The sequence below is a fragment of the Bubalus kerabau genome, chromosome 7, assembly GCF_029407905.1.
Source record: "Bubalus kerabau isolate K-KA32 ecotype Philippines breed swamp buffalo chromosome 7, PCC_UOA_SB_1v2, whole genome shotgun sequence".
NCBI lineage: Eukaryota > Metazoa > Chordata > Mammalia > Artiodactyla > Bovidae > Bubalus > Bubalus kerabau.
The window spans coordinates 73,186,652-73,207,400 of record NC_073630.1 but is presented as its reverse complement, the minus strand read 5'-3'; the positions used below and the strand labels follow the sequence as shown (position 1 = coordinate 73,207,400).

The 20,749-nt window shown below is 40.2% G+C and overlaps 2 protein-coding genes across 23 annotated transcripts in view; one reads left to right on the top strand and one right to left on the bottom strand.

Moving 5' to 3' along the window:
* LNX1 (ligand of numb-protein X 1) overlaps nucleotides 1–19,050 on the top strand; it is a 188,131-nt gene extending 169,081 nt beyond the window's left edge. For all 9 annotated transcript variants that reach the window (XM_055588570.1, XM_055588564.1, XM_055588565.1 and 6 more), the window contains 5 exons: nucleotides 5,303–5,437; nucleotides 8,933–9,110; nucleotides 10,091–10,319; nucleotides 17,867–18,025; nucleotides 18,426–19,050. In XM_055588570.1, the coding sequence (XP_055444545.1) occupies nucleotides 5,303–5,437; nucleotides 8,933–9,110; nucleotides 10,091–10,319; nucleotides 17,867–18,025; nucleotides 18,426–18,561 (837 nt within the window). In that variant the 3' untranslated portion in view covers nucleotides 18,562–19,050. The remainder of the gene's footprint in view (nucleotides 1–5,302; nucleotides 5,438–8,932; nucleotides 9,111–10,090; nucleotides 10,320–17,866; nucleotides 18,026–18,425) is intronic.
* Nucleotides 19,051–19,424: 374 nt separating this feature from the next.
* Nucleotides 19,425–20,749, bottom strand: part of FIP1L1 (factor interacting with PAPOLA and CPSF1) — a 66,799-nt gene continuing 65,474 nt past the window's right edge. For all 14 annotated transcript variants that reach the window (XM_055588586.1, XM_055588582.1, XM_055588575.1 and 11 more), the window contains one exon: nucleotides 19,425–20,281. In XM_055588586.1, the coding sequence (XP_055444561.1) occupies nucleotides 20,055–20,281 (227 nt within the window). In that variant the 3' untranslated portion in view covers nucleotides 19,425–20,054. The remainder of the gene's footprint in view (nucleotides 20,282–20,749) is intronic.

Here is a 20,749-nt window from a genome sequence, read left to right as displayed (position 1 = left end):
TTGACTAGACGAACCTTTGTTGGCAAAGTAATAGGTAGCTCTATTTTTAGTTTTTTGAGGAACTGCAGTACTGTTTTCCATAGTGGCTGCACCAGTTTACATCCCCAGCAACAGTGTAGGAGGGTTTCCTTGTAGGGAGACATGTTTCTGTTTCTCAGCTCTTCTCTTGCTCACTGGCAGAACCTTTGGGCAAGGATTTTGTTTCTGTACCTCACTGTGCAGTATGTTGCTCTGTCAGCAGGAACAGCTGACAACTTTGTTACTTTGCTAGCATATCAGGGTAACCCTGTGGATGCCTCTATTGCCTGCATGGCCGTGTGTGGTCTGTGTGCCACACGTGATCTCAGAGGCAGGCTGCCCTGCTGTGATGTGTTCACAGCAGCATCTTGGGAACCTCCCTGTCATCTTTCAATTAAGCAGCAATAACCAAGACAGACACCTATGGAGGTCTTGGCCCCATGGAACAGAGACAGTCTTTATGCATATGTGAACTGACAAAATGGGAACTCCATAAATAAAGTCCTGGGTGCAGCTGGTCCATCCAAAAACACTTTAATCTGCTGGCCAGACCAGGATATATCTTCTAGGTCTAATTCTCATACACACACCCAACTCAACTTTATCAGAGTGAGTTCAGAGTTCATGTTTTTGAGGTGACTTGTTAAATATGAAAGAAACTAGAAATCCTTGACCTAGAAGTGAGAAGAGCTAAGGGAGGGCCATGAGAGTTATTTTCAAATAGGCTTGTCACATGGGAATTGATTGGGGATGCCTGAGAGGACATGGCTAGAACCAATGGGCAAGCAAGAGAAAGACAAATTTAAACTCAACCTAAGCGCTAACTTGCTAATTAGTGCTGTCTAAAAATGGCCCGCACCACCGTGGGACACCGTGACTTCACTGTCATTGGATGCACTGAAGCACACACTGGGTTACAACACGGCAAGGAGTTGGAGGGGAATTGAAGCAGGCTGCCCATCAGTCAGTTCAGAGTCCCCTGTGTCAGGCTTTTGTGTAGAATGATACTCTGCAGCACTGAGGGGGCAGGAGCGTGGTAACTCCTAATGAGATTTTTTTGAAGCTAATATGTCAATGCAATGACCAAACCCACACAAATTACAGTTTACCAAATGTTTTATTTAAGCATATATATACATATGCTAAAATATGGGCTTCCCCGGTGCAGCGGTGAAGAATCCACTGCAATGCAGGAGTCATAGGAGATGCAGATTTGATCCCTGGGTCGGGAAGATCCCCTGGAGGAGGGCATGGCAACCCACTCCAGTATTCTTGCCTGGAGAATCCCATGGACAGAGGAGTCTGGCAACCTACAGTCTATAGGTCACAAAGAGTCCAACACGACTGAAGCGACTTAGCATGCACGCATGCACACATGTATGCTTAAATATGTGTGTGTATAAATATATATATACATGTGGGTGTATATATGTGTATACACACACACACACACACATAACGCAGCAAACGCTAGCGTGCATTTAGTTTAACTCCAGTGTTTTGGACATGAATAGGGAGAGAATGTGGCTTGGTCACCACACTTTGAAGTACAGGTAGTCTATCAACTCTTGCTCTGCCCTAACTAGCCTCCATATAGACCATGCCACAGTGGGTCAGTACAGAGCCCTACTCTGCTCCAGGGCACAGCTCTGCAGAACATCTGTCCTGGCCCCTGGTGCAGTGGCATCTTTGGTTTCCACCTCTCTACTCTGTGAAGTGCCTGGTCCTTGTTGCATCCTGACAATCAACTGCAGTGGGTTTTGTAGAGAAAAGAGCCATTTCCAAGCTGAACACAAAGGAAGATGCTCGCCCTGGGAAACATCAGTGTAGCACTCTCAGACTCTTCTTCCTTCCAGCTATGAGGGATGGCATTGTATTATTTTAAAATGGGCTAAATATAAATGAGGCTGCTGGACTATGCTTGCCTTTTGTGACCTCTGCTTACTCTCATCATATAAAAATGATTGGCAGCTTTGAGTCAAATCTCAAAAGAGCAGAGAAATCATTAAATGAAACAAAAGCAAACAAGCTTTTCCATGAGAAATGCTATTCAGTTTTAACCTTCTGGTTTTCTCTGAATATGAGATTTGTCCTGTTTTTTCAGCTAGGAGTAATTGGTCCCACTTCAGGAGGCTTTTATGTGTGTTACTCATGTCTCCTTGGCATCTGCTTCAGACTTTTCCTGAAGTAGGACAACCCCCTGAGGGCAGAAGCCTTGTCCCCAAGGCTCTTAGAGGCTAGTCTAAAGCAGACACCTGTCAACCATGGGGACAGAATGTTTGTAGAGAGGCCTGCCAGCAAGTGGAGGTCCACAGGGGAGAAGGTGGAGGCCATTAGAATCCCTTCCACTTAACCAAGGAAGGGAGAAGAGGAATTTAAGGCTTGGGTGCTTAGAATAGAAAAAATAAGTATTGCAGTCAGACTGTGCAGCTTGTAACCTCTATGTCCAGAATTTGTCTGGATCAAAATTTAGAATGTTTAAGGGAGAGAAGAGAGGAGAGGAAAATTACCTCTAGCTTGATCTGTTACTTGAGTCGCAATTGTTAAACAGTTCTTTTGCCCAAATTATAGCATCCCAAGAGATGCCAGAAAGAAGCGGGGCCCCCTCTTCTTTTGAGAGTTATTTAAACAACAGGTCTGCTGCCCCCCTTCCTCCTGGCACAGATTATGTGGGTATGAAATAAGCGAGTTCTTGCCATTCTCTCCTTCATTCAGTCTTTCTATGATTCTCGCACTCATCCCACATTCACACTACATTCAACCAGTGGAAAAAAAGGCTATCTGGTGCTAAGGGCTATTTCTCAGCCCTAAATCCAGCTGCTCCTGAGAGTTAAAGCCAGGATAAACACATTAGCCCATTTTCCACCTTCAACTTCAAATACTTGGAAAGAAAGAGCATCAAATAGCATCTCTCTGAGAGCAATTTATAAGGTGGCTGGTAAGAGCCCGGGATCTAGCCTTGCAGGGAATTTACTTCCAAGTAAATTGATACCAGGGTTATTTATTGGAGTGTTATTTCTGCTAGAGCCAGCATTTGAAAATCCAGTGAGAAATTCATGCTGGAAAATGTGAATTAAATAGCTCTTACAGGCTACTCCTTGGCATTTGGGATATTGCCTAGCGAGTTGATTCAGTCTGTCTCTGATTTTCTCAATTCTTATTAGGTGCTTAGGCCTGCAGCTGCTGCTAGTCCAAATTGAACACGGCACAGCACGTGGGCCTAGAGACAAACCTACCACCGAGATCTTTCAAAATGTTGGAGTTTCCCTGAAGATAAAGAGCATATTTGGACTCAGCAGCTGAAGTTTTGACTTGAATGTTTGCCACTTCTTATCTTTTAGTGTTATCTTTTTGCTTCAAAAAGTTCCCAGAGATAACCTCATTTGGATAAGTGGGGCTTACAGTATAAAGAAAAAGCTATTACAAAATCCTCTTCCAAGAATTGAGTTTAGTTGGCTAGTACCATAGTTCTTCATGTCAGCTTACTTCACTGTTGTTTCCTGGGCTTGTTATTTTTATCCTGGTCTGACACAAGCTTTATATATGATGAGAAACATCAGGGAATGCGAGATAGGCAAATGAGCAGGGGAGACAACTATGTAAGTGATGACTGGGCAGAGCAGCAGAAGTGATGATCAAGCTTGATATGAAGGAGAGGGAGTGAAGGACTTAAACTTTCTTTGTAGGGTTTTCTACATGTATGTGAAATGAATCATGCTGGCCCACCATTCACCATGATGTTTACAACAGGCACTGTACTTTAGCAGCTGTTTTTAAACATTCATCCAATGTATAACCACCCAGCTGATGACCCCTATGTTTCTAAAGAGTCCTGAGATACTAATAGAAGACTGTAAAGCCACAAAGTTTTGGGCTAGGCAACTGTAGGGATCTGATTTCATTGGTGGGGTTCTCACTGCTTAAGATTTTAAAACAAGATCCTAGTTCCTGAGAGTGACTTTCAGGCCACGGGAAAGAAGAGGCAGAGAGGCAGGAAGTGAACAACTCCACTCCCATTGTCTGAGCTCATGGAGAAGAACATGGACTTTCCCTGCCTCTTTTCATGACCTGACTTGTCCATGGTCTAAGAACCGTGCCAGTGAAGGAAGAGGGCAGGTAGGCCGCCAGCCACCTGTACGGTGATGCTGGTGGCTAGGGGAGGGGATGTAGAGGGAAAATGCCTAGAACTTGGTCTTCTCTTCTCTACCTCCCTTGTCCCCAAGCCTAATCTTTCCTGGTTTCCAGTCAAATCCAGCCATGCCTCAGCCACAGTCAGCTTTTATTCAAGTGACAGGGAGGTGAGCAGGCTCCTTCAGCCTGGGCCATCAGGGAGCCTTGTTAGGTATGTTTCATAGGTCCAAGGTTTCGTCTATCTGGCCTGCAGGTCTGGAACCTCTGTAGTCAGTTGTTCTAGAATAATGACTCCACGTGTTCTCAGACACAAGTGAAACTCCTCAGTGGCAGAGAGCCAATTGGTAGGTTTATGGTGTGGAATCAACCTTCCTAATAAGCAGTGCAGCTTCTCTTTGTCAGGGTACATAGCAGAGAGGACTGGTCAACACAGTTAGTGATTGTCACATTTAAAAAAAAGATCAGGAAAGGCCTTCAAATCAGGTTGTGTTAGAGCCTGCTGTCATCCTCAGATTTCTGAAATGCTCATCTTTTCCAATACTCAGATGTTTGAAACTGTTGCTCACAGGATTCATATTCCTGCAGTGGGAGTGTTGCCGTCACCAACTCCATTTCTTTTCTTTACTCTTTACCTTTGGTCTTAGACCTTGGGTCTGGGATTTGGACTAGGCTACAATTTTACACAGTACACTCTGTTCTAGCTGGAAAGTCCTTCAGTTGTGGCTTGTGTGCAGTTCATTAAAAATAAGTTAGCAATGCCCAACAGTGTCTTTTCAAAGACTGTTGAATGAGTCAAATGTTCCTTAGTTTCTCCCTTTGAAGTGATGTTCGTTACCTTAAGTATAGGGATAAAGGAAATAACTCAAGTTCTTGCCAAATTACAAAGTGGGTATAATCATGGAGAATGTGGGAAATCATTTTTTTCCATAAAAAAGGTAAAACCTCGGGGGAAAATGGATACAGGCATATATGTTGACCGAGTCCCTTTGCTGCTCACCTGAAACTATCACAACACTGTTTATCGGCTATACCCCAACACAAAATAAAAAGTTAAAAAGAAAAGTAAAACCAGACTGACATCTCGCTAAGTCATTGGTGCTGGATGTTTAGGATGGAAGCTCCAAGTGGCTAACACCTGTGTCTCATCACGCAGGCCAGTGAAAGGCGTGTTCACCTCGTCGTGTCCCGCCAGGTTCGGCGGCACAGTCCTGACATCTTTCAGGAAGCCAGCTGGAACAGCAACGGCAGCCAGTCCCCGGGGCCAGGGGACAGGAGCAACACTCCCAAGGTGAGGCCCAGCCGGGATATGTCCACTGGTCCTGCAGGGAGCTCTTTCTTGGGAAGCCTGCACACTTGAACATTTCTAAGTGTCATCTCTGGACTTCATCACTTAAACACTGTTTGACTTGTCTTGTAAAACAAAAGCCCCAAATCCCATCTTCGCGACAGGGTGAGATAACAGGTGTCTCCTGTCCAAGGAGGAGAGGGAAAGGTACAGGAGTGTTTTGAAACTCGATCGTGAAAACCAGACCTCATATGGGACCTAATTTCTAGTCTAAGCCAAATGGATGTCTTATTTTTAAAACAGGCGATTTGTTTAAGGACGGTTCCCATTCACGTTGAAATGAGGAAGGTGGCTTGGTTTCTGGCTTTTGAAGTACCCAATCTGCCTGAAAATGAATGATTCTCTGCTATCTTTTTTTTGGCTGCACCACAAGTCATGCAGGATTTTAGTTTCCCAACCAGGGATCAAACCCATGCCCTCTGCAGTGGGAGCATGAGCGTTAACTACTGGACCACCAGGGTTGTTTCCCCTTCTATTTTTAGTGTGTTTTTGCAAGAATACCCAGGAATATAATAAAAACATTCACGTTCATGTAACATTAGGGAGTGGTGGGGATTGGGACAAATTACAGAGCGTATGTCCTTATGGTTTTCAATTCCAGAAAAATTTTAAAACACTGTGGATGAAGCAGAATGCATCTCTAGGCAGAATGCCTCCTTCAGGTCAGCAATTTGTAGCGTCTTTAAGTGAGGTGACTCAGGCCAATGTGTACTTTTGTCTGTGGCTTTTATTAGAGGCAGTATTGTACCCTCCCCATTTGGATGGGTATCTAAGTAACACAAACCTTGCTTAGTCCTGTGCCTTGGCTTGGCATCCTACTGTGATGGCAATGAGTTTCTAGCTGTCATTTCTCCTGAGACCTGGTTTCATTAAATCACTTGTCACTAAACTCTTATAGGTAGCCCATTCTTCTTGCAACAGATATTAGGAATGCCTACATTCTATATTGGGCTGTGTTTCAGTTTGGAACAACTCACAAGTTTGAGTTTTTGAGCAATGGATGCAGATTTTTTATTTTGGAATATCTCTGCTTTGTATACTGTTAACTACATAGCCTGCAAGGCTACACCACCTCACCTTCTTCTAGCCAGCCAGCCATACACCATAAATCCATAAATTTTAGGTTTGTTTACAATAAGCAATCTAGAAAAACCAAGTACCTCCTGCTAAAACCTTTTATGGATAATGACTACCTGGTGTCTTTTTGATAATAAATACCATTAGTGTTTAAATTAAACCAATGATATCTGTTAATGGAAAACTGGCTTATTAGCTCAATTATTTAAAGTTTTAGTGTGAGTTAACTAGACCATATTATATTCTGGTTCATTAAACCACTAAGAATGCGGCTTCCACCAGCACCGTGGCTTTATGATCCCTTCCACCTAACCATCATGAATCATGGAAATAGGGTAATCTGATCAAATTTTTGCTGCAACCTTCTGTCATGTGTCCAGTTCCTGGAAAACATACATAACAGACTGGCCTAGTGGGAAATTGTAATTATTTTCATTTTAATTTATAGTTCTATCTGCCTTCTGAAATGTCCTCTCTCTCTCACTCTCTCTTGCTCTCTCTCGCACACACACACACACACACACACACAGTGGTATATTTAAAATTAAAACATATAGATATTTGATGATTTAGTTTTTCATGACCCTACTCAAGTTTTTTTTGTTTAGGAAGCAATATGGCTTTTTTAAAGTAGGCACTTAATGATTCAAATACCCAAAGAAGGCAAACCAAGATTTGTAAGACGGAGAAGTTTTTAGCCAATTGAAAAGCTGAAGAACGACTGACAGTGTGGCTACCTCTGTGGGAGAGAACTAATGCTCACCTGCACAACCCATCGCTACAGGGCACTTCAAAGTTCTAAGGTTTATTTAAACACACCCCTGATGTTAGAAGTACTAACTGCAGCATATACCTTGCTATAATTATTAATTTCCAATTTATTATTCTATTACTATCAAAAACAAGGTGTGGCAACTTGCAGTTTATCCATCCATTTATTCAACAGATGTGTACTTATTGTCATCAATGTGTTAAATGCTATGCTCAGTGCTAGGGATACACTCACATGGCATTACTGTATATAATAAAACCATTACAAGAGACATGGGTTATTTAAAACCATAGGAAATCATGAGGTAATAAATCCTCAAAAATCCTGTTTATCTTGCTTCATAATGAAGCATTAAAAATTGATTCTGTGCATGCAAGCATTAGTTCTATATTATGAAAACCATCAAATTTACAGAAGTTTGATTACAGCCCATTTGATTTACTGAATACATAATATATTCACAGAGTTCAAAAGATGGAAAGCATGGTTTCTCACCCATATCTGCCCTGCCCAGTACTCACCTCCACCACTTTTTCTTTCAGAGCTCCTTTATGAAAATGCAAAAGCTAATAATATAAGTTCTTATTTCAGAAGCACGCTTACATTTTGTTCTGTGACGTGATTATTTTTGTCAAATTAAAAAATTTTTTCTTTCTTTAGATAGAACTATCAGCTATGTTTTGAACCATAAACCTCCTTGAGGTTTGATCAGGTGTTATAAACTATTTATTTGCAGTGCACACGCTGACTTAATCTGCTTGGTCACTGCCCAAGCAGGAAAGAGAATAACTTTTTAGAAAAATATATATTGATGTATATTCACTGATATATATTCCTTGACTCACTCTTAATGCTTTCAAGATAATGTTGCATATGACTTTGATGTTTTTAGTCTTGTGCTGTTGAATCAAAATCACAATTCTCTTAATTTTAGAAGTTATTCTATTAATACAATGTGTATATTTTACGTAATAAAATTAAAGGGTATAATTGCACATTATTTAGAATGATAAAGTAAGAATAAAGTTGTCAGCTGGGGAAAACCCAGATATTGGTGAGTTTTTAGAGGATAATATCTATGAGGTTCATTATTTTTCTTTGTGGATTTCTGTGATTACCTGAATAAATTAAACTGGGACCATTTAATTTAAATATGGTTACTCTTTTAACTTAGAAAAAAGTGCTGATATTCATGAGTGACAAATTTCATGAAATGTTGACTCACTATATCAGGAATAAATGAGTCACATGAAAAATTTCAGGTGCAGTTCACTTTGTATGCTTAATATTTCTCCAGTGGTCTTCACCCTATTCCTCTTTCCATTTTTTACGTCTCCATTTGAAATGTAAATGTTCCGTGTCAGCCAATGGCATTTGGGATAATGTAACTCTGTAGTGAGGACCAAGTGAGTTCTCTGCATCTCTCTCCCCCAACTCTTCCCCCCTCCCTGCCCTTCCTCTAAGAACCTCCATCACATGTTTATGCAATTTTGGTAGTTTTTGTATATAAGCAACTCAAACCCACTTGTGAACAAATGTGCTATATATATATATATATATTTTTTTTTTTTTTTCGTCTGTGCCTTTAGCCCCTCCATCCTGTGGTCACTTGTCACGAGAAAGTGGTAAGTGTCCGAAAAGACCCTGGTGAATCACTCGGCATGACCGTTGCAGGGGGCGCATCACACACAGAGTGGGATTTGCCCATCTATGTCATCAGTGTTGAGCCCGGAGGAGTCATAAGCAGAGATGGAAGAATAAAAACAGGTAAAAAGTAAAGAGACTTAAGGAACTAGGGCAGCAGAGTGTTAAGAGGAATTAGTGTGGCTTCCTGGATTAGGTAACTGTTTCCAGAATTAACAAGAGAATGTGAGGGTGATCTGGCCAGGACATCTCTTACTTATTGACCATGATCGGTTTGAATATAGTTGCTGGACTGGGTTTCACCCCTTTTGGTTCATGTGGTTTGATGGTGGGCCACGTTGCTTGCTGGGAAAGTGAGTACCTGCCAAGGATGCCAAGCATTAATAGGGAAGAACTGTAATTACGAGCAAGCTGCCTCTATTAAGTGGAGTAATTTGGTTCTGTTCATTCTAAGTGATTCTTTGCTGGAATGACCAGTGATGAAACTGTTTGTGAACTGTTGTATTTATGGGTTGGATAGGAAAAATGATTTGATTCAATGAATATTAAGTGAAAATACTAAGCCAGATACTTTCTCATTGGTGAAAAGTTTCACTACTTTAATGTGATCCAGGGTACTCTAAGAGATGCCAATCTCATGGGAAGCCTATTTATTCACTCGATCTGTATTTATTGGGTGCCTACTACATGCCAGGCTCTGTGTAAGCTTTTGCCACCTTGCTCTGCCTTTGTGCTAAAAATAGGGGGTGGGGGGAGAGCAGGGGGGAAAAAAAATAGGTTTTCTCTGATTAAATAGTGAATGTGGCTATTTTGTCTTCCTCTCATCCTCCCGCTCCCTTCCTTCCCATTTTAAAGGCAAGAGCCAAATACCAACATGTACGTTTAGAAACCCACCCCCCGCCCTCCCCCCGACACACACCTTTTCAACACCTTGCAACATGCACGCTGCTCACAATTTGCTATGTGAGAACCAACCTCACGTCACGAGGGTGTCCTTTGCCCTCACTTTTCCACATCCCGGTCAGCCCTGCCCCTTATCCTCTCCAGCAAAAGTTCCCATTTGCAGCCTCACTAAGAATGGCTTCTGCTTCTCTGGCCCCTAGGTGACATTTTGTTGAACGTGAATGGGATTGAACTGACGGAGGTCAGCCGGAGTGAGGCAGTTGGTTTACTGAAAAGCACGTCCTCCTCGGTGGTACTGAAAGCTTTGGAAGTCAAAGAGTATGAGCCCCAGGAAGACGACAGCAGCCTGGCAGCCCTGGACTCTGACCACGACACAGCCCCACCCAGCGACTGGTTCCCCTCTTGGGTCATGTGGCTGGAATTACCGCGGTGAGTTCCAATGTGACATCCTTGGGGAGGTGTGGGAGGAAACAATTATAGTTCATAGACCACTGTTTCACTCTCTTGGGCTGATTCAGGGCACTAACAATCTTAATGAGACCCATGTGTGATTGTGGGTCTATTTGAAATAATTCGTCTTCCCTTTTGTAACTGAAAACACAGTAATCTTCAGGCAGGAATGAAAGCCTGAATATGGGCACTCCTGTTGAGGAGCTTACAGGGCTGCCATGTATGGTGGTGTGGGTCATACATGCAGCAGGAAGCCCAGCGGACAGGGAGAAGGGGCTTGTGTTCACACACCCCGGAGCCACAGGAAGGTCCTGTTTTCCGAATTGGCTAGCGGCAGCACTGGGAACTTGCAGAGGCGAAACTCTTCCGTGGCTTCCCCTCTCTTCCCCTCTTCACCCAGCTTTTGGGTGGCCCTGGCTAGACACAAAGCGACACAGCAGCACATTTTCCTTTTGCGCAGATGCTGGGGCATGTGTGACTGAGGGTCTGGCTCAGATCACCTCTCCTTAGTTCCTACTCTTGTAAAGTTCTTGTGTAAGCCTTCAGGAAGTAGCTGGGTTGTCATTCCAGTGAGACGTAACTAGAGCCTTATAGGGAAGCCAGTTAAGTGTTTTAGAAGTTCAGGAAAAGATTTGGGAGCAACCTTGCTCAGGGCTAGATACAGAAATCAAATATTCACAGGACAGATAAACTTGAGGTTTGCTCACCTGCATCAGAGTGTGAACTCTTCTTGGCCTACGAAGGATCGCCTTAAAAATCCCAAATGTGTGATTTCAATGTTAAACATGGGCATTGCTGATGACAACATGCTGGCCAAGGATTAAATGAATGAAAGTACGATGCTTGGTTTGAGTACATTTGGGGGGTGGGAACAGGTTGGCCTCTAATTTTTAAATGAGGTTTTAAAAAACCACCTTACCTTAAATACAAACCGGGATTCCTTTTTGAGCCTTCACTTGATAAAATGTTTTTAAAAATGAGTATATTTTAGGTTGAAAATTGAGCATTGAGTTTAAAAGTCTTTAAAAATTTTAAAACTGAGCCTAAGTGGAAGAGAGTATTAAAGTTATATTAAAAAAAATCTAAGCCTGCAGTCTGTTAAAATAGATCATTTTGAAGTATGTTTGAACTTGAAAGCTATGTGTCATACAATGAAGTTCCTTGTTCATTCATGTAAAGCAGAGCAAATGTGAGATGTTTTTTCAGTCCAAATACAACCAAGTGAATGGCTTTCTCTCCCTCTACCTTTTGACCTTGACCTTGGCACAGCACTTCCCTACTTGTTTTTTTGTGGCACTGCTTGCAGGAACTTAGTTCCTCCACCAGGGATCGAACGCACCCCACTTGCATTGGAACTGCAGAGTTTTGATCACTGGACAACCAGGAAGGTCGCTTCCCTGCTCTTGCCAGAAGTCTAACGTGAATTTTGCTCATTTCCTTTAAGAATAGAAAGCATGAAATGACAACACTGGTTTGCTGTCACCCTGCCAATTCTTGTTTTCCTTCATCCACTTATCTCCTTGCAGTCATGTAATAAGCAAAGTGAACATGCAGAGGCACCAAAGGGTAACAGAGTGACCCTCTGAAAGTGACTCTCCCAGCCCTTGCCCTTCAGATCTGCTCAACAGAGGTCATGGTTACCAGTTCCTTGTGCAGTATTTCAGGGAGTGTCAATGTCAGAGGTTGGTAAACTTTTTCTGAAAAGGGCCAGAGTGTAGGTTTGGAGGGTCTTTCTGTCTCTGTTGCCACTATTCATTTCTGCTGTTGTGCAAAAGCAGCCATAAACAGTAAATGCTCAGCACATAAATGAATAGGTATGGCTGGTTATTTATAGAATTGGGTGTTGGGCTGGGCTGTAGTTTGCTGACCCCTGGTCCAGGTACAGATGCACACACACATACAATGGTAACACACAATGTGCTATATCATACTTTTTAAAATCTACAAATATACACTGGTATCATTTCACATCAGGACACATCCGCTTGCCTCCTCCTCTCCACGGCTAAGAGTATTCTCCTGTATCAGATCAGATCAGATCAGTCGCTCAGTCATGTCCAACTCTTTGCGACCCCATGAATCACAGCACGCCAGGCCCCCCTGTCCATTACCAACTCCCGGAGTTCACTCAGACTCACGTCCATCGAGTCAGTGATGCCATCCAGCCATCTCATCCTCTGTCGTCCCCTTCTTCTCCTGCCCCCAATCCCTCCCAGCATCAGAGTCTTTTCCAGTGAGTCAACTCTTCGCATGAGGTGCTATATTGATTCAGCCAGTCCTATTGGTAGTGGACACTTGGGTCGTTTCCCTCTTGGCTTTCACAAGCAATGCTGAGAAAAGAATTCATAAGGTACAGTGATACTCACTGTAGTATTGTCATGCCCACTACTGGTAAGAACTGGTTAAGGAAATCATGCTGCATCTGTACAGCCCTATGACAGGTTACTTGGTTATGAAACTATCTCATCACCTCTTTTTGGACTTTGTAGGTGATGTATCACTGTTGACTAGCACTGAGTGGTGATGTGGAGAAATGAGGTCCGTCTCATTTCTTTCCTTTGCCATGTGGCTTGCTCTTTGCATCTAACATTCAAGATAAATGTTCTCTGTTATTTGGGTTCTTCTTTTCAGGGAGTTCAGATGTGTATTTGTTATCTTTTTGTTTTGTGTCTTTTCTCTTGAATCATTTTCATCTGTTCACTTTCATTCTGCTTTGTTTGACTGCCTCTTCATACTCCAAAGTTTTCAGTCATTCATCTTTGCCTTTGTAGGCACTTATATATTTCTGTTTTTTCTCTTCCACTTCTTTCTTCTCAACCCTTTTCCTCTCATCTTGTCTTTTATCGCCCCTTGGAATCTTGGGTCTCTGCCTTTATCTCTTATAGAGCCGCTGTTTCAGGAGTATTTTAAATTCATAGTAAAAGGGCTGGTGGTATAAATTTCCTTGTCTATAGCAGCAGTTCTTTTCTGTGGCAGCATTCTTCTGGTGAGTTGTTTTTTGTCTGTTACTGTTTTTACTGCTAACTTTCCATCTTTTCTTTTATCATGTGTCTCTACTGGTTCATTCTTTCGAGCTAAATTTTTCCTGGAGTGGCTATTTGCTGGAACTTTATAATCAAAGGAGGGAATCAGGACCATCTTCCAGGTGGTAGAAACATCTCTTTATGATAGAGTTGTGTGTTTTACTTCTCTCAAGCCAATTAAGATCTGCCTTGCAGGGCCACTCACAGTATACACCCTTCTCCCACCCTACCACCAGGACAGGCTGCTACTTCGGACAGGCTGCTAATTCTTGCATTTCCAGGCATGCGTCCTGTGTGGGTTATCTGTTTGGGTTTTCACTGCCTCACTCATGCCCTTCTTCTTGGCCAAACTGGGTCTGGTGCTGTCTGCAGAATGGCATTCGGCACGCCAGAGGGGCACTCACCATGGGCTCAGGGCTCTGAGGGCTTAGTTTGCAAGCCCCTGGTGTAGGCAGCCTCACTTCCATCTACAGTCTGACTTTCACTGCCTTTGGTGGCTCTCCTTCAGTTTTAACATGGAGTTCACATTTATTTGCATGATCCCTAGTTGGCGTTCTAGTAATTTTCGAAAGCAAAAGGGGGAACAGTCTACACTCTGACATTTAGAGGTGTGGTTCTTTTTTGGAAGTCCTTAAAATTGTCATGCTCTTTCAAGTCTTCTCCAGTACAATTAAAAAGCCTCAGTTCTTCAGTGCTCAGCCTTATTCATGCCTTCATATCCATACGTGACTACTGGAGAAGCTACAGCTTTGACTATATGGACCTTTGTCAGAAAAGTGATGTCTCTGCTTTCTAATATGCTGTCTAGGTTTGTCATAGCTTTCCTTCCGAGGAGCAAACGCCTTTTAATTTCATGGCTGCGGTCACTGCAGTGATTTTGGAGCCCAAGAAAATAAAATCTGTCAAATGTTTCCATTGTTTCCCCATCTATTTGCCATAAAGTGAAGGAACAGGGTGCCATGAATTTCGTTTTTAAATGTTGAGTTTTAAGCCAGCTTTTTCACTCTCCTCTTTCACTCTTTAGTTCTTCTTTGCTTTCTGCCATTAGGGTGGTGTCATTTGCATATCTGAGGTTACTGGTATTTCTTTTAGCAATCTTTTTTTTTAATTTTAATTGGAGGCTAATTACTTTACAGTATTGTGGTGGTTTTTGTTCTTTTGGCAATCTTGATTTCTACTTGTGCTTCATCCAGCTTGGCATTTCACATGACATACTCTACATATAAGTTAAATAAGTAGGGTGACAATATACAGCCTTGACGTACTTCCTTTCCCAACTTTGAACCCGTCCATTGTTTCATGTCTGGTTCTAAGTGTTGCTTCTTGTCCTGCGTATAGGTTTCTCAGGAGGCAGGTAAGGTGGTCTGATATTCCCAACTGTTTAAGAATTTTCCACTTTGTTGTGATCCACACAGTCAAAGGCTTTAGCGCAGTCAATGAAGCAGAAGATTTTTTGGAATTCCCTTGCTTTTTCAATGATCCAAAAGATGTTGGCAATCTGATCTCTGGTTCCTCTGTCTTTTCTAAATTCAGCTTGTACCTCTGCAAGTTCATGGTTCACAAACTGCTGAAGTCTAGCTTGAAGGATTTTGAGCATTACGTTGCTAGCATGTGAAATGAGTGCAATTATACGGTAGTCTGAACATTCTTTGGCATTGTTTTTCTTTGGGATTAGAATGAAAACTGACCTTTTCAGTCCTGTGGCCACTGCTGAGTTTTCCAAACTTGCTGGCATATTGAGTGTAGAACTTCATCAGCATCATCTTTAAGATTTTAAATAGCTCAGCTGGGATTCCATCACCTCCATAGCTTTGTTCGAAGTAATGCTTCCTAAGGCCTACCTGACTTCACTCTAGGATGTCTGGCTCTAGGTGAGTGACCATACCATTGTGGTTATCTAGGTCATTAAGGCCTTTTGTATAGTTCTTCTGTGTATTCTTGCCACCTGTTCTTAATCTCTTCTGCTAGATCCTTGCAGTTTCTGGTCCTTTATTGTGCACATCTTTGCATGAAATGTTCCCTTGGTAACTCCAATTTTCTTGGGGAGATCTCTAGTCTTTCCCATCCTATTGTTTTCCTCTATTTCTTTTCATTTTTCACTTAAGAAGGGTTTCTTATCTCTCCTTGCTATTCTCAGGAACTCTGCATTCAGTTGGGTATGTATCTTTCTCTTTCACCTTTCACTTCTCTTCTTTTTTCAGCTATTTTCAAGGCCTCATCCGACAACCACTTTGCCTTCTTGTGTTTCTTTTTCTTGGGGATGGTTTTGGTCACCACCTTCTGTACGATGTTATGAATCTCTGACCACAGTTCTTCAGGCATTCTGTTACCAGATCTAATCACTATCCTTTGCACTATGCTAAATCTTCACCAATGAAGTAGCTCAGTCATGTCTGACTCTTTGCGATACCATGGACTGTAGCCTACCAGGCTCCTCCATCCATGGAATTTTCCAGGCAAGAGAACTGAAGTGGGTTGCCATTACCTTCTCCACAAATCTTCACAACTAGGCCTATATTTAGAGAACTGAGAATAGGAAAAAAGCTCACATTTAAATTTAGATTTTAAATTAATTTCTCAAGGGTATATCCTCAACATTGATCAAGACAGCTGCCACACTTCCCAGTAGAGAGTGAAGTAATTCAACTTAAGAAAAAAATGCCCTAAAACTTAGTCCCAACTGATGAAGATCTGACTCTGAGAATTTAACATAGTGAGTTCTCACTGCTATAATGAAATAAATACTTAACTGAAGGGAAAGCACTTAATGAAATTAAATTAGTTAACACTGAAATTCTCTTGAATAAAGCTACACAGGGCAGGGGTTTCACCTGTTTTGTTCACTGATATATACCAAGTGCTTAGAGCATGGTATACTCGTATCAAAACAAGAGTCTAAGAAAAAAGACACACTTATGACAATGTTATGCTGAAAATTTTCTATTGGCACATAAAAATTTTAGATGGTTATTTGTAATAGCTTGTCCACATGGGATAAAATATTCAATAAAAGAGTCAAGGTGATACAGTCAAAAGGATGAGAAATACTTAAGTCTCTTTGTACCCGTTCATATATTTTAAAGAATATAGAGATATATTTGGTCATAACCTTGGATAAGAAGCACCCACCTGCTTTCCCCCAAGTACTGGCATAGGTGAGGACATTAGTGCTCTGGGGTTTGGGGAACAATTACCTGCTATGAACACGAGCTGTTAGGGTTGCACTGTGTAAAACTCCACGACTCCTGTAAGGTGAACTTACTAACATCAAGTCCTACTGTGAAATACAGCAGATAAACATTTTACAGTAAAAATATGGTTGTTTCATGTAATGAAATCAATACTTTTCAGCTGGTGAAACCGATTACTGTAAATGCTCTATGATGACAGATACTAAACAAAAAAACTGAGTTGAATTTTAGTACTACATTTTAAAATTACCCACCATCAAACCCAAATCTTATTTTACTTCAAATGGGAGTCGAAATGCCAAGAAAAAGTTACATTGATTAGCAAGGTCGATAACAATAACCAATTTTATCACTAAAAAAATTTTGCAAGAGATTTTTATTGGTTTCTCAAAAATCAGTTAATATTTTAATGTACAGTTTATAAACAAAATCACCATATCTTGATTTTTACCAACATGAAAATGCTAATTTCCTTTCAAAACGCTGGCCTGGGGATTCTGGAGTCCAATCTAGCTCCTGACATTACCTGTCATAACTGTAACACAGTTTTGTACTTAGCTTGCATCTATGTTAACACTGATCTAATTGCCACTGAATAATAAAGGACCAGCTTCCTCAATCTAATTTTCTATTTTAGCTGAAGGTTCTACCCATTTACAGAAGACCTGTGGTCATTCTATTTCTAATTCAATTTACCGCTGATTTTTTCCCCCTTTGATATGAATCATTCTTATTATCTTTAAATGTACCTCAATCTCCACTCACTATATTATGTGGCCTGAATGCTTCTCTATAACCTATCAAATATGTAGAACTATGTATAAACTGGTAAGTCAAAATAATACTTCAGACAATGCATTAATTAGGGTTATGTTTTAAATTTTTCAGATTAACCATTTATTCGAAGAATTTCCTTCATTAAAAATTATTTATATCTATAATAAAAATATGGTACTGTACGTATGCTTGAATGTGGTTCATCAGTAAAGATTTAGGCATAACTAACTTTTTAATATAAATTGAAGGGTTAAATCTTCAAGCAGAAAATGAATCTTTCCTAGTAGACATATAAACAGAATGTAATAAACAGATGGCCTCATTTTTTAAAGGGTGTTTAGAAAAGATAAGTTCAATTAGAAAAAGCCAGCTTTTTTAGCACAAAGGTTACTGGGCTCTGACAATTTTGAGTGAGACCCATCCCGTGCTATTAACCCTAATAATACCAATAAAGGGAATGGAAGATGAACCACAGTAATTAATTACTATGAGTTCAAATTAACTGTGCATTTACATTGATTTTGTTCTATTTAAGGTACCTGTATAACTGTAAAGATGTTATATTACGAAGAAATACAGCTGGAAGTCTAGGCTTCTGCATCGTAGGAGGTTATGAAGAATACAATGGAAACAAACCTTTTTTTATCAAATCCATTGTTGAAGGAACACCAGCATACAATGATGGGAGAATCAGGTAATAATAATGACTGCTTAACAAAAAACTTATATTCAAAGATTGTGTTTTTTATGTGCAAAAGCTTGGCCCCATTTGAAATAAGGCATATATTTACTATGCCTTTTTTTATTGGTCATAAATTTGAAACATTTATGTAGCATTCCATTCCCAAGAAATCCAAAATTAAGTTATTCTTGATCCCATACAGCAACTTCTGATACTTTTAGAATTCTTTCTAAAACAAGCTGAATAATAGAATTTGATAGAATTTAAGTGATGGGTGTGGGGAGAATCTTAATTAGAATATAATCAAAACTGAGAAGTGTAGCAAAAACTAGGACCACCATAAAAATTGCATTAACTTCAGCTATGGCTCAAAATGTTAATCATATTCCTTGTTCATTTATTTACTTTTTAGATGTGGTGATATTCTTCTGGCTGTCAATGGTAGAAGTACAACAGGAATGATCCATGCTTGCTTGGCAAGGATGCTAAAAGAACTTAAAGGAAAAATAACTCTCACCATTGCTTCTTGGCCTGGCACTTTTTTATAGAATGAATGATGGGTTATAGAAAAATAGGAAATCACAAGTAAGCTAAGTTGAAACAATGTATTTATCTTGTCAATTTTTTTTTTTATTTGAAGGCTACACTGTAAAAATATTAAACTTTAACATCAGGAAAAGTAGGATCTTATGAAAACCAATTACACCTCAGAAAATGTAATTCTCAAAATATAAACATTACTAATTTTTATGCAGTGTGGAACATTTCTCATTACTCCACAGCTAAAATTTTCTATTCACTATAAAGCTCTTCAACAGCTGACATGGTTTGTATGCTCCCACTGAATTTAAATCATACAGTTTAATTAAAATTTGGTATGTGCTGAGGTCTGTAAAGCATTCATTATGGGCATTTTAAAAACAATTTCCAGACACAGGATTATAAAAGTGCACTGCTGAAAAGTGTTCATCAAATGAGAAATAAATATTTTTCAAAAATTATATAGCTGTCCTTTAGTATGTGATACTAAGTGCATTTCTACCATCACTATTTAAAAGTTCCTAGTAATTCATTCTTTTAAAGCCATGTTGTTACCTTCACTGACAAACACCTCCTACGGGTTATCCCTAAAAATGCTCACAGAATTTTGTAAACTAGTATTTTCTTAAATGTTACAGAAAATTACTAAAGCTCTTGTCATTTATTTTCATTCACAATATAGCTAGTAACTGTAAAAACCCAACATGCTGCTCAACCAATAAGCCTTGAAAAAGCATCAAGAAAAGGCCAAACCGCCTTGACCCTGGTTTGGCTCATAGCAGATGGCAGTGAGGCAGTTCAGATTTTTGTCAGTGATGAGTATCTGTCCATGTGCCTGCTCTCTAGAAACTACAAGTTATTTTAGAGGCAACCCAAATGCCATTAGATTTTATTACCGTGGATATAAAAATTCCCCACTTAGTTTCACCATAAACCCAAATTTAGAACACTGAAAACCTGCTATAAAAAAGCTGTGATATCAAAATTATATATGAGTTTTTTAATATGCAAAACCACAGTGCCACAACAGTGATGAGAAAAGACTAGTTTTAATCTCAATACGCAGAGGTACCTTTTGATGCCTTTTGCAGTGCAACCTCATAAGAGACTGGTATTTGATTAAGTCAAGAAAACCAGCCAAGACCTCTTCTGTGGGGGCTGGCCCACTCTCTTGCCCCAAAAGTGTACTGCTTGCCCGATAAATCTTGCCTGCTTGAGCTGTTAAAAAAAAAAAAAAAAAAAAGAAAGAAAGAAAACTGGCCAAGAGGGAACCTTGACTTTTATCAGATATTGTGTATGTACACCGCTAAACATAGCTCTTTAAATTCTCTGCTGAGTAACTCATTCACATTACTTTCTTCCATACAAAGTCATTACCGCCTTTTTATTGTTTAAATATTACAAGACAAACATTTTAACTTAACATGAAAAATTCACTCTTTTATTTTGGAAGAGAAAATTAAATTTTCATACTAACAGAACAAGATGAAAGGCAAGTTTCTTAAACATTATCCAGAAAAATAACAAGATTTACAGTATCTACTTCTGGCATTACTATACACAAAAGGCCATGACCACGCCTATTCTGCAGGTGTAGCTTCGGTGCTCTCCTGTTCAGGGGCAGGCTCACTGCCAGCTTCTTTTCCTTCTTTGCTTCTTTTAGATTTTTTGTGCTTGTGTCTCCTATGACTGTCTCCTTCTTCACTTTCATGGCGACGTCTACTATTGCTGAAGAAAAAAAGAAAGGCATATTTTTCTTAATGTTTAACTACATAAGTAGTGACAAATCAACCCACTTTAGGTAAATTCTTGGTATAGCAATGGGTTTTAAATAACCTAATACTTTTTTTCTCAAATACATTTTGGAGAGTAATCACATTTTATGTGACTTCTATGCTGGGATTATACTTACATTTAATGCTCAGCTTCACTGTTGTTATACTAGAACAGTAAGGCCCGCATACTTTAGATTATGAGACTGACACAATGCCCGCTGTGCCGAGAGGGCCAGTAGGGACCATATGCTTTATTCTAAAAGACTAATTACAAATTAGAAACTAAAATACTAAATCATAACAGGAAATACTTTCTAGAGTTGACTTTAGGCAAACAATATACATTAAAATGTTAATACATTTTTTTGAGACTACAGGGCCCTGAATGTTCTTTGATTAAACTGAACATTGCTTTGTTTAA